The 12,965-nt window shown below is 48.4% G+C and overlaps 1 protein-coding gene across 1 annotated transcript; it reads right to left on the reverse strand.

Moving 5' to 3' along the window:
- Window positions 1-454: 454 nt before the first annotated feature.
- LOC123357505 (olfactory receptor 52M1-like) lies at window positions 455-8,114 on the reverse strand (the record flags this gene model as incomplete). The annotated part of the gene is made up of 2 exons (XM_045000685.1): window positions 7,191-8,114; window positions 455-463 (listed from the first exon to the last, which is right to left on the reverse strand). Coding segments are annotated over exons 1-2 (933 nt in total), but the record flags the coding sequence as incomplete, so codon positions are not given.
- Between the last annotated feature and the right edge of the window lie 4,851 nt (window positions 8,115-12,965).

Consider the following 12,965-nt stretch of genomic DNA (forward strand, 5'->3'; position numbering starts at 1 on the left):
GATTCTGAAAACCAAGGGAAGACGTGATCACTAATGTTGAAAGCAGTAGGGTGGTCATGGAGGATGAGGACAGAATATTGTCTCAAGCCTGATGAAAATCTCATGTGGGTGTCCTGGCTTGGGCTGGAGCTCAGGCCCTGAAGTCTAGGAGGTCGGGTGAACCTGGCAGCCCCACCTGCAGCCTGCACCAGAACATCCACACTGCTATTTTTAGCACCCTAGCTTGAGCCTCGCTAGTGAAAGTCTCTTTACCCAGGCCGGGCGACTCGCTCCCAAGTTCAGTGTAGAGAGGCCCAAAGAGGTCATCAGAGACCTTGCTGAGAGCCATTTCAATGGAGTGGAGTGGGCGGAAGATGGACTCGTGGGGATGGAAGGTGGAGTGGAATGAGAGTGTGACGGGATCCCCGGGGTGCAGCCTGGGACTGTGGGACCGCTGTGCCCCCTTAACTGTCTCCAGCCTGGGCTGTGTTTCACAATGCCTTGCTAGTGACAAGCAGCAAACCCCTCCAGGTGCTGTGATCACTCAGCACAACTGAATGTGGAGCCCACATCCAGCTGGATTGCATAGACTCACAGACTTTAAAGGTCAGAAGGGACCATTATGATCATCTAGTCTGACGGCCTGCACAACGCAGGCCACAGAATCTCACCCACCCACTCCTGTAACAAACCCCTGAGCAATTATAGTTCTCAAAATGTCTGAGCAATTATAATTCTCAAATCGTGGTTTAAAGACTTCAAAGTGCAGAGAATCCTCCAGCAAGTGACCGTGCTCCATGCTGCAGAGGAAGGCGAAAAACCCCCAGGGCCTCTGCCAATCTGCCCTGGAGGAAAATTGCTTCCTGACCCCAAATATGGCCATCAGCTAAACCCTGAGCATGTGGGCAAGACTCATCAGCCAGCACCCAGGAAAGAATTCTCTGTAGTAACTCAGATCCCACCCCATCTAACATCCCATCACAGGCCATTGGGCATATTTACTGCTAATAATCAAATATCAATTAATTGCCAAAATTAGGCTATCCCATCATACCATTCTCTCCATAAACTTATCAAGCACTGCTCCCCTTCGAAGGCTGTTCCAGAACTTCACTCCTTTGATGGTTAGAAACCTTCATCTAATTTCAAATCTAAACTTCCCGATGGCTAGTTTATATCCCTTTGTTCTTGTGTCCACATTGGTACTTAAATAATTCCTCTCCCTCCCTGGTATTTATCTCTCCCAGAGCCACTCATGAATCACACAGAGAAAGGCACCAGCCAAATTCCCCCAGCTCCCCCAAAGCCGCAGTGTCCAGTTTAAGATGAATACAATCCCATTTGTTGTCAGATTGACAGTCCATTCACTGCTGCAGTGGTGTCCACTGGTCTTATGGAAAATTCCTCCGAGCTAGTGGCTCTTCATCCCTTTTGTTCATGTTTGCAAACTCTTGCAAAGTGATGGACTCCGTTGCCGTTTTTGCCTTTCCCTCATATGCCAGGCATTGTCCTGGCTTGTGCTGGTTTTCACAGCATGTGCCACTGCATGTGCTGGTCCTGCTTGAGTCAGATCTAGCTTGGCAAATTCTAATTGCTTCATCAAGGGTTAATTCTGGGTCCCCCAGTAGTTTTTCTCCGTGTTTTTTGTTCTGGATTCTAATTACAATCTGGTCTCTTATTGGGGCTGTAAGCCCGCCCAAAATAGCAAGACTAACTCTTCAGCTGCAGATCTGTCACAAACTCCTCTCGAGCTGCACTGTCTTTTTGCACCCTCAGGCTAACAATATCTCACTGGTATGTTTCGTTTTTACATGGAGGGAAGCTCTCCTCAATATGGGTTCATAGTTAGCCTTCCCGGGCTGAGTTAACTGAGAACTATTAGACACGTTAGGTGCAGCAGAACCTGCTATTGTCACAAGGAAGGCTTCATTCTGATTGCCTTCGTTTTCACTATCAGAGGGGTAGCCGTGTTAGTCTGGATCTGTAAAAGCAGCAAAGAATCCTGTGGCACCTTATAGACTAACAGACGTTTTGCAGCATGAGCTTTTGTGGGTGAATACCCACTTCGTCGGATGCAAGTAGTGGAAATTTCCACTACTTGCATCCGATGAAGTGGGTATTCACCCACGAAAGCTCATGATGCAAAACGTCTGTTAGTCTATAAGGTGCCACAGGATTTTTTGCTGCTTTCATTTTCACTGGCACCCATCTCTGGCAGGTACAGAGTGACGCACTATTGAAATCTCTTCCGGTTGTCTGCCACGTTTTCCGGGAGTTTCAGTTCTGGTGGAGAGTTTAGCTGCACTCAGGTTATTGTAGTTAATGTCGAAGTGCTCCTGGTGCCATCTGGGGCTCAGTACTCACGCCGAGCCCAAAGGGTTAGAATAGTGGTCCCCAAACTTTTCACGTTGCGCCACCCCTTACCACTGCCCCTGCCCCCCCGGATCCTCGGTCAGGAACTGGGGCCACTGCTCTGGGGGCGGGGGAGCACGGAGAGGGATAAGGGAGCTGAGGGTGGGGCCAGAACCACGGCCAGGCTGGGAGCAGGAGCTGAGGCCAGGTCCCAGCTGGGGGCAAGGCCAGAGCAGAGCTGGGGGTAAAGCGGGGCTGGGTGGTGCTCCCTGCCCGCCCCCTATGAGGGTTGGCCCAGACTCCTCCATTCCACCCCCCAAACTTTCCTCTGTGCCCCCCATAGTTTGGGTACCACTGGGTTAGAGGCAGATCCTCTTTATTCAGAGAGGCTGTTCCAACTACCTCCAACATGAGCTATGCAGCCTGCCTGTGCCTGACTTCCTGTCTGGGAAGCCAAACCACGAATGATACAATTCCCAATCCTGCCTGCTTCCTAGGTGCTGGCTCCCTCCACTGGCAGGTTGGGAGCAAGGTCAGGCTGGAGGCTGGATGGGAGCAAGGTGTGGGTGTCAGGGGAAGTTTCCTGCAATGGAGGAGCCAGTTCACAGATTCATAGATTCCCAGGCCATTGGGATATCTAGCCTGCATAACCAAGGCCAGGGCACTGCTCCCAAACACTCTGGGTTTGAACTAGAGCATCTCAACAGATAGAGCTTCCTTAGTCTGTCGCTATCAGGCAGGTTTTCTACTCCTTGAATCATTCTCCCACCGCTTCTCTGACTCCTCTCCAATTGATCAACGTTCTTCTTGCGCACGGGCAGCAGAACTGGTCACTGTATTCCAGCAGCGGGTGCTGTCAGATCAGCAGGCAAAGACTGAATTCCAAGCTGCCTACAGCACTGGGCTGGCACAAAGCAAACTAAAAAACCCCTCAAACCCCAAAGACCAAGCCCTCCCCATATCAGGCTTTCTCTGGGTTTTAAACTTCCTTCATCCATTGAAAACCACTCAGGCTAGTCTGGCAGCCCTACCATCACTTTCCAGGGGCATCATCTACCCGAAACCACCTGGAGGCCCAACCCCAATCAGTGTCAAAGAATTCAGTCCTTTAAACCAAGTTCCCAGCATGCATCGGGCTCTCCTTAGCACGACTCGGTTAAGGGATGTTATACGGCCTTTCCCTGAGTTCCCATGGCAACAGTTCCTCAGTTTAGAGGCCTTAAACCAAATACAGCCTGTAATGATGCTGACTCTGGCGGGACACAACTGAGAGTATCAGTTCAGGACAAGTTGCTTAGAGCAGGAGAGTCACAGCCCCAGGCTGGTGGTTTTCCACCTCTAAGGCAAACCAAATCAGCCAGACAAAGAGGACTTTGGTCTCACCCCACTGGCTAACCACAAGTCACACAAGCAATTCCCTTAGACACTCCAGTTTCCCAGTATCACCACCAGTGCCACTCATTATGGGGACGAATGGTTATGAAAACCAACACCCTAGTAAAAGAAAAAAGGTTCTCTTGATCCCAAAGAACCAAGCCCCAGACCCAGGTCAATATACAAATCAGATCTTACCCACAAATCACGCTGTTGCCAATCCTTTAGAATCTAAAAACTACAGGTTTATTCATAAAAAGAAAGAAATATAGATGAGAGTTAAAATTGGTTAAATGGAATCAATTACATACAGTAATGGCAAAGTTCTTGGTTCAGGCTTGTAGCAGTGATAGAATAAACTGCAGGTTCAGATCAAGTCTCTGGAACATCCCCAGCTGGGATGGGTCATTCAGTCCTTTGTTCAGAGCTTCAGTTTGTAGCAAAGTTCCTCCAGAAGTAAGAAGCAGGATTGAAGACAAAATGGAGGGGTTTCCAGGGTCTTTTATACTCTTTCTCTTGTGGGCAGAACCCCTTGGTTCTCCTGTGCAAAATCACAGCAACAAGATGGAGTTTGGAGTCACACGGGCAAGTCACATGTCCATGCATGACTCAGTTTACAGGCCGATGCCATTGTTTACATGTTAGTTTGAACGTTCCCAGGAAAGCTCAGGTGTGGATTGGAGTCTCCCAAGATCCATTGTCAGTTAAGTGTTTCTTGATTGGGCACTTACTGAGAATAGTCCTTTCTCAAGAAGCTGACCAAATGCTTCACTGAGGCTACTTAGAATCAAAACACATTGTGATACAAGTACATAGCCAATATTCATAACTTCAATTACAAAAAAGATACACACATACAGATAGCATAAACATAACCAGCAAATTACAACCTTTTCATAGACACCTCACACGACAACCTTTGTACAATATTTGCTGCAAATATATAACAGTGGTTGCAACAATGATCGATACTGTCACAATTTATGTCAATAACATCACAGGCAGGGCAGACCCACTACTTCTGTGGTTATGACAGGAGGAAGGTGGGGCTGGACTTGAAGAGGCAGGAGGGTTAGACGGTAGCTTTCTGGGGGCTGGGGAGAGCAGGGCAGGCCAGGAACCAGTTAAACGGGCGCCAGAAAGGAGGGAGGTGATGGTTAAGGAGGAGCAAGTGGGCACTTGGGCTAGGGAGGTCAGCCATTGGGAATGCCTGGAGATGAGGGGAAGGAAGCGATGGACCTTGGAGTAAGTGAAGTGGATGAGAGGAGAAAGGGGTACGTGGGGTGGGGTGGGGGGAGGGAAGAGTCACCCAGAACATGGGCCAGCATAGCCCTGGGGCTGACATACACCCTCTTGTCCGACTGTGCCTGATGGGGAGAATCGCGCCTGTCACGGCAAGGGATGGGCCCTCGGTCAGTGCCAGGCCATAAGATGGGGATGTGGGGAAGAGAGGACGGGCCTCATGACCGCGGGTGGGGACTCTTTCCCTGGGGCGGCAGGAGCGAGGGGAGTGAGAGCTACTGTGCACGTCCCTTCGGCAGCTGCCCATGTGCCAGCAGAGAGGGAGGTGTTGGTGTGACGGTGCTGCCCGGGGGAGCCGGCTGAGGTCACTTAATCAGGGTGAACTGCAAACCAAATGGGGCAGACAAACCCCAAACGCTGGTGGTTATTCCAGTACTTAGATTTACCAAGCCAGCATAAGACAGCTTCTATAGTACCTTACTGGTCACTTAGAAGTCCAAACCACGCAGTTCCCTTAAAGTGCCCAACCTCAGGCCTCCGTCCAGACACACCTGTCAGATATGATGATGATTCCTGAGAATCTTACTTCATCATATAAAAGAAAAGGTTCTTCCAATCCCAAAGGATCAGCCACACACCCAGGTCCAATTATAACTTAGATCTTACCCAAAATACACACTATTAGCCAATTCTTATTAACTAAGCTAAAATTTATTAAAAAAGAAAAGAGAGAGAGTGTTGGTTAAAAGATTAATCTACAGACAGACTTGAATTCAATTCTTGAGGTTCAAATACATAGCAGAGATGAGCTTGTAGTTGCCAAAAGTCCTTTTAGAAATAGTCCATAGGTTATAGTCCAATTTCCATATTCAGGGTGGCTCCAGTCAATGACTGGGGATCTCAATCCTTGTGGCTTAAGGTTTCCCCCTCTTGAAACCCAAAGCAGATCTGAGATGAAGAAGGATCGTGTCCCAGGGTTCTTATACATTTCCAGCAGCCTTTTGGCCTGAGAAAACAATAGGCTTAACTCCTTCTCCCAGATCTCCTGGCAATTAGCACAGGGTAATTTATCCATTAAACAGTTCAGATACAGGTTACCACAACCTTCAAAGAGACACATAGACAATAATATTATTTCACTCAAGTATCATTATAAATGTTAATATTCCTTTTTTGATTTTTGAATTAAAACTATAGCAACAGACAAAACTTGTTTGCTTACATCACAAGACCTGAGCAAACATCTACCCTTCTACCTCTAACAATGCAGACTTGCATTTCAAAGCTCTATTCATTTACAGATCTTCCTAACCAGTTCTTAAGGTTCATCCATGGGTAAGGTCAGTCTGTGAGTTGATTAACTCTTTCTGGCCCTGTCATCTTCCAGTTAAATATTATATTACACTCATAACGTCACAGCTGGTGATTCAGGGATCCCAAACCGCAGGCTGGAAGGGTGCGTTTCATGTCTCTGTGCCCAGCAGGCCGAGCGGGCTGGAGTCAGCATCCTCCAGCCTCCCACAGCAGCTTGAGCCCTGGGAAAGCCCAAACCTTGGGGATGTGGTAGCTGTGGGCGGGCAGGCGATTCTGTCCCTTGCAAACTCCCCCCTTCCATCCCTTGTGGCTCCCACACTCCCCTGTGGGCACTCGGAGGTCACCCTCACACCCTTACTTGTATGCACACACCAGCACTGTCCCTCACCCCCTGACATGCCCCTCCCCAGGAGTTCCTTGTAATGCTCCTTCCCTCCCCGTCACTCACCCACCTACTGAGTACATCAAAAGGCCACAGAAGTAAGTGTGGAAAATAACCACTGGCTTTACTGAAGAGAAGGAGGTTTCCTTCAGCCATGCTGGGTCGAAATCACACAGATAGAGTGGAGAGAGAGCCCCAGTTCTGTCTGGCTCCCCACCCGAGCTCCCCCAGCAGGATATCCTGTTCCAGGCGTGGGATTACTGGCACAAACTCTCCTTGACCTCTGAGGGCAGGAATTTGCCTTTATATAATTTATTCCTTTTGAGGATGTTGTACCTCTCTTCCCACGTATCCAGTGAACTCCTGCCTTGCTACAAGCCACCTCTGATCTGTCTAGGTGCTCCTCACAAATACTGATGAGTCTGGGTGGGATTTTCAGAGAAGTCTTTAGCCACACCACCACCCTTCCTGCCACCTGCTAGTCACTTCATGGAGCTGTCCTTATTCTCAGGATTAGGGGTCAGAGGCCAGGCCTACCCAGAGAGACCATCTTAAGCACTCTCTGCCGTATCTGTTTGGTCCTTGCCCCATACACAATGGGGTTCAGCATGGGTGGGACCAGGAGGTAGAAGTTGGCCAGCAGGATATGGATGTGAGGAGACATGTTTTGGCCGAACCGGTGCGTCAGCGACGAGGCAGCAATGGGTGTGTAGAAGGCCAGGATGGCGCAGACGTGGGAGATGCAGGTGCTGAAGGTCTTGAGACGGGCACCAGCCGAGGCCAACCTGAGCACGGCCCGCAGGATCATGATGTAGGACAGGACGATGAACAGCGAATCCATGAGCAGCACCAGAAAGCCAATAGTCAGCCCGTAGAGATTGCTGATGGTGATATCCCCACACACCAGTATCACAACTGCCATGTGCTCACAGTAGGAATGCGCAATGATGTTGGTCCTGTAGTACGCATACCGTTGGACAAGTAAGGGCAGGGGGGAGATGTACAACACGCCCCGGATCATAGCCGCCAGCCCGATCTTGGCTACGATCGTGTTGGTCAAGACGGTCTTGTGCCTCAGCGGGTCGCAGATGGCGACGTAGCGGTCGAAAGCCATGGCCAGGAAGATCCCAGACTCCATGGCTGAGAAGGAGTGTACGACAAACATCTGGAGGAGGCAGGCGTCCAAGCCGATCTCTCTGTAACTGAACCAGAAGATGCCCAGCAGCTTGGGCATGGTGGAGGTGGAGAGGACCAGGTCGATGACGGCCAGCATGGAGAGGAAGTAGAACATGGGCTCGTGCAGGCTCGGCTCTGTCTTGATGATGAAAAGGATGGTGCAGTTCCCCAGGATGGCGATGACGTACATGGAGCAGACGGGGACAGAGATCCAGACGTGCAGGGTTTCCAGCTCAGGGATGCCGATCAGGAGGAAAGTTGTGGGATTGAAGCAGGAGCCATTGAAGGGCAACATGATGCATTTGCTGTGCCAGATGAGACTTCAAGAGACGCTTCTGGCCCTGTAATGAGAAGCAGCGGGTGCTAGTTAGCAGAGATTGCATTGCCTCTAACTAGTCCTCAGGCGTCTAGTGCTGGGAAGAAACAGATCTACCAGCCTGACCACTCCGTCCCCACTTAACAAATAACTACCCATCGACGGTGAAGTTCTGTGGCCTGTGCTATGCAGGGGGTCAGAGGAGATGATGCAAATGGACCCTTCTGGCCTTGAAATCTATGAGGCACCGATTCAATGAGGGTGTGATCCAACTCCTACTGAAATCAACGGGGAGTCTCTCCATTGACATCAGTGGAGCTGGGTCTGTAGCTCTTCGATAGCATTTTTCTCTTGGACAGTTCTATGAACACGACGACTATGTGCAGTGACACTAGACTGAGTAAACGTGACAAGCACTGTCAACCTGCAGGGGTGTGTGTGGCTGATGTGCTGTCTCTGCGAGAGCCCAAACTTTGCATTTCTTGTCATTTCTGTATGTGGCAAGTCATTCCTTAGGTGGCCTTGATGGAGGGGGCACATTTAATTTCTCTGTCTGTCTGTCTGCCTGTCTTAGCTTCCCCTCCCATCCCAGCGCTGCTTCCTGCATTCGCCTGGCACAGTTAAGCAGAGACAGAATGATCTCTTTTAGGGCATGAATGACAGCAATATTTGTTATCTAGGGACAATACCGTCACAACCCCCTGGGTGGAGGTGGTGGAATGAGATGCTAAGAAAGAAACTATGAATAAAAAAGCAGACTTTCTCAGAAAACGTTTCGATTCATGGCAATATATATTTAGCCATTCTCATTTGGTGAGAGCGTAAATTACTGAACAAAGCATGAGCTTATCTGTCTATCTATCTATCTATCTAATCAACAGACCCACCCACTGTATCCATCTACAGACAGTATATGTTATGAATAGAATAGACACAGGTACACACTGTGGCCTATCAGAATAAGTTAACTTTTGAAATACGTTTCAGGTACGATTAATCAAACTCGTTCTTTTCCGACCAGCTCTATCTCAGTTAATCAGGTGGGATTTGATTTGTATTACATGCTCATTCATCCGCTGGTTAAAGGAGGTGGTGCAAGGGGAGCACAGGCTCCCCGTCTTTGCTAATAACACAGGGGAGGGTCCCCCTCTGTTCCCTGAGCAAGTGAGCAGCACCCCCTGCCCCCTTGCTATTTCAATCCACTATCGCTGCCCCACAGTGCTGAGGGCAGGAAAGTCAGAAAGCAAGGCGGGAGTGCCAGGGATGACTTTCTAGCTGTGCAAACTGACTGATCACCAATGGGACAAAGTCTGCCATGTGCTATACATTACACAGGCTATAACACATGGCACCAACAGTGCACATGCCACACCTCTCTTTAAATATACCCAAAGGCTCAGAAATGATGGCCCAGTGGTTAGGGCACTAGGGTGGGACTCAGAAGAGCTTGTTGAATTGCCAGCTCTGCCACACACTCCTTATGTGACCATGGGCAGGTCATTTAGTCATTGGTCTCCCTGTGCCTCAGTTTCCCCAAGTGTACATTGGTGATAACAGGAGTGAGTGAGGCTCCATCCATCAAAGACCATGAGGCTCTCAGCTACTGTGGTGCTGGGGCCATATAAGTACCGGAGATGGAGAGAGACATTTTCTATTCAATACATTGCCTCTCCTGGGCTCAGCTAAACCGAGTTACGGGGAACATGCTTAATCTACCTGTGCCACGAGAAGCACATTGCTACAGCACGCAGCCGACTCACTTCTCAGCCATGACGACGGTATCTGTGCTGCCTCAGGGAACCGGAGATCCGGAGCCTGCTCAGTCACCTGCTCAGCACCGTTTGGCAATAGCTGCGAGGCTTGATGGTAACTTCCCGGGGATGCCAGGCTCAGAGCATGCCAGTATTTATAGCTCCTCCAACGCACGGCCCCTGGGGATCTCCAGCCAGCAGCTCTGGCTCTTTCCACACAGCAACATGCTTCTAAGTTTAGAACCCACCCCCACGGCTGAACATTAACTCTCCACAGGTCTTGCCATCCTCTGGACTGTACTCTGTGTGCAAACACAGAACACGCTCCAGCTGGTGTAAATTGGGGGAGCTCCACTGAAAACACTGGAGCTACACCCGTTTAAACCAGCTGAGGAACTGACCAGCTAGCTAGCTAGGTATATATGGGTGGCGGAAGGTGGGGGGGAAGAGGGAGGGAGAGAGATATGAGTGTGTATGGAGAGAGAGAGAGAGATACATAGATAGATAGGGGGCTGTATTAGGATAGATAGATGGGGGTGTATTAGGTTAGATAGATAGATAGATAGATTAGATAGGGGTAGGGTGACCAGATGTCCCAATTTTATAGGGACAGTCCCAGTTTTGGGGTCTTTTTCTTATATAGGCTCCTATTACCCCCCACTGCCGGTCCCAATTTTTCACATTTGCTGTCTGGTCACCCTAGATAGGGGGTGTATTAGGATAGACAGATAGATAGATAGATTAGATAGATGGGGGGTGTATTAGGATAGATAGATAGATAGATAGATTAGATAGATGGGGGGTGTATTAGGATAGATAGATAGATAGGGCGGTGTATTAGGATTGATAAATAGATAGATAGATTAGATAGGTCCACATTTTACAGCAAATACTTGTTTAACTTCAATACTTTTTAAACTAACTTTACGGCTAGCAGATTTTAACTCCTAAAACAGATAGTAAATCTGCATTTACTCTTTGGAAAGCTGTTAACTGATACTGGTTCTTAAAATAAGTTGTGATGGTTCTTTGCCCTTATACAGTAGATCCCCTGTTTGACAGATTAATTGCGGATTGATCAGTTCACAAAATCGAAAGTTCATAACATTGAGCATCTCAAAATTGCAGTAGGTCAGTGCATAAGTTGCAGTATGATGCACTGCATTGCTTTCTTCTTGTTCTTCAAAACCACTGCAAAATGATTTCCAAAGCACTGAAGGCATTGCGGGGTGAAGGGATATCAGTTTGTTCTTCATCAACATCACCTTCTGTCAAGGTTCCTTCCCCACTCTGAACTTTAGGGTACAGATATGGGGACCTGCATGGACACTTCTAAGCTTAATTACTAGCTTAGATCCGGTAACACTGCCACCAGCCAGAATTCCAGTGTCTGGCACACTCCCTGTCCCGCCAAAACTTTCCCCTCCCTGGATAGCCTTGAGGCTTTTCCACCAAGTCCCTGGTGATACCGATCCAACCCCTTGGATCTTAACACAAGGAGAAATTAACCATTCCCCCCTCCTTTCCCCCACCAACTCCTGGTGAGTCCAGACCCAATTCCCTGGGATCTTAAAACAAGAAAGAAAAAAAAATCAATCAGGTTCTTAAAAAGAAAACTTTTAATTGAAGAAAAAGAAAGGTAGAAATCATCTCTGTAAAATCAGAATGGAAAATATTTTACAGAGTAATCAGATTCTTATGACCCAGAGGAACCACCCCCCCAGCCTTAGGTTCAAAGTTACAGCAAACAGAGGTAAAGTCCTCTCAGCAAAAAGGAACATTTACAAGTTGAGAAAACAAAAAGAAGACTAACATGCCTTGCCTGGCTATTACTTACAAGTTTAAACATGAAAGACTGATTCAGAAAGATTTGGAGAGCCTGGATTGATGTCTGGTCCCTCTCAGTCCCGAGAATGAACAACCCCCAAACAAAGAGCACAAACAAAAGACTTCCCTCCACCAAGATTTGAAAGTATCTTGTCCCCTTATTGGTCCTCTGGTCAGGTGTCAGCCAGGTTTACTGAGCTTCTTAACCCTTTACAGGTAAAAAGAGACATTAACCCTTAACTATCTGTTTATGACACCTTCATTATGTGATTTCGTTTCCATCAGGAAACATGGTTCATATAATTGGTCATTCATGAGACAGGTGTTCGTAAAATCCAAGCTATCCCTTACAGTTGACCTCTCCAATGGCTTCTATTACTTCCTATGGCCCCTGCCATCTGGCCAGGAGCTTGCTCTCAACAGTGGGCACCAGCACCATTACCCGATTTCCCACCTGGAATTTCCGGGCCATCGCTTGGCGATTGTAATAGGTCTGTTGGGCCTCTTGTGCCTTCTCCATGTGTTCCCACACTATGGGAGTGACTTGGGCTATCCTGTCTTTCATCTGCATCACATGCTCAATGATGCTTCTTTCCTGGTTAGGCTGTTCTTCCAAGCCTTTCTTGGCAATGTCCAGTGTGCCTCAGGGGTGGCGACCATATAACCGTTTGAAAGGGGAAAACTCGGTTGAAGTCTGGGGAACCTCCCTTCTAGCAAAGATCAGGTAGGGTAGTAAGGTATCCCAGTTCTTCCCATCCTGGCTCACCACTTTACATATCATTTTCTTCAGTGTCCTATTAAAATGTTGAACAAGGCCATCGGTCTGTGGGTGGTAGACTGACATTCTTAGGGCCCGTATGTTTAGCATTGCACACAAGTCCTTCATCAATTTTGACATGAAGGGGGTTTCTTGATCCGTCAAGATCTCTTTGGATATCCCTCCCCTAGAGAAAATTTGGAGTAATTCCTTAGCTATCGTCTTGGACGTTGTGCTTCGTAGGGGTGCGGCTTTTGGGTACCAGGTGGCATAGTCCAGAAAAACGAGCACACTCTGATGGCCCCAGGTTGACTTCTCCAATGGGCCTATCAGCCATGGCTATCCTCTTGAATGGGACTTTGATAATTGGCAGAGGTACCAAAGGGCCCCTTAAGTGCGGTTGGAGGCCATGCAATTGGCATTTTGGGCAGGAGGTGCAATAGTGTCGGACCGCCATATAAACTCCCGGCCAAAAGAACCTCCATAGGATTTGAT

This window comes from Mauremys mutica, chromosome 1 (genome assembly GCF_020497125.1).
Source record: "Mauremys mutica isolate MM-2020 ecotype Southern chromosome 1, ASM2049712v1, whole genome shotgun sequence".
NCBI lineage: Eukaryota > Metazoa > Chordata > Testudines > Geoemydidae > Mauremys > Mauremys mutica.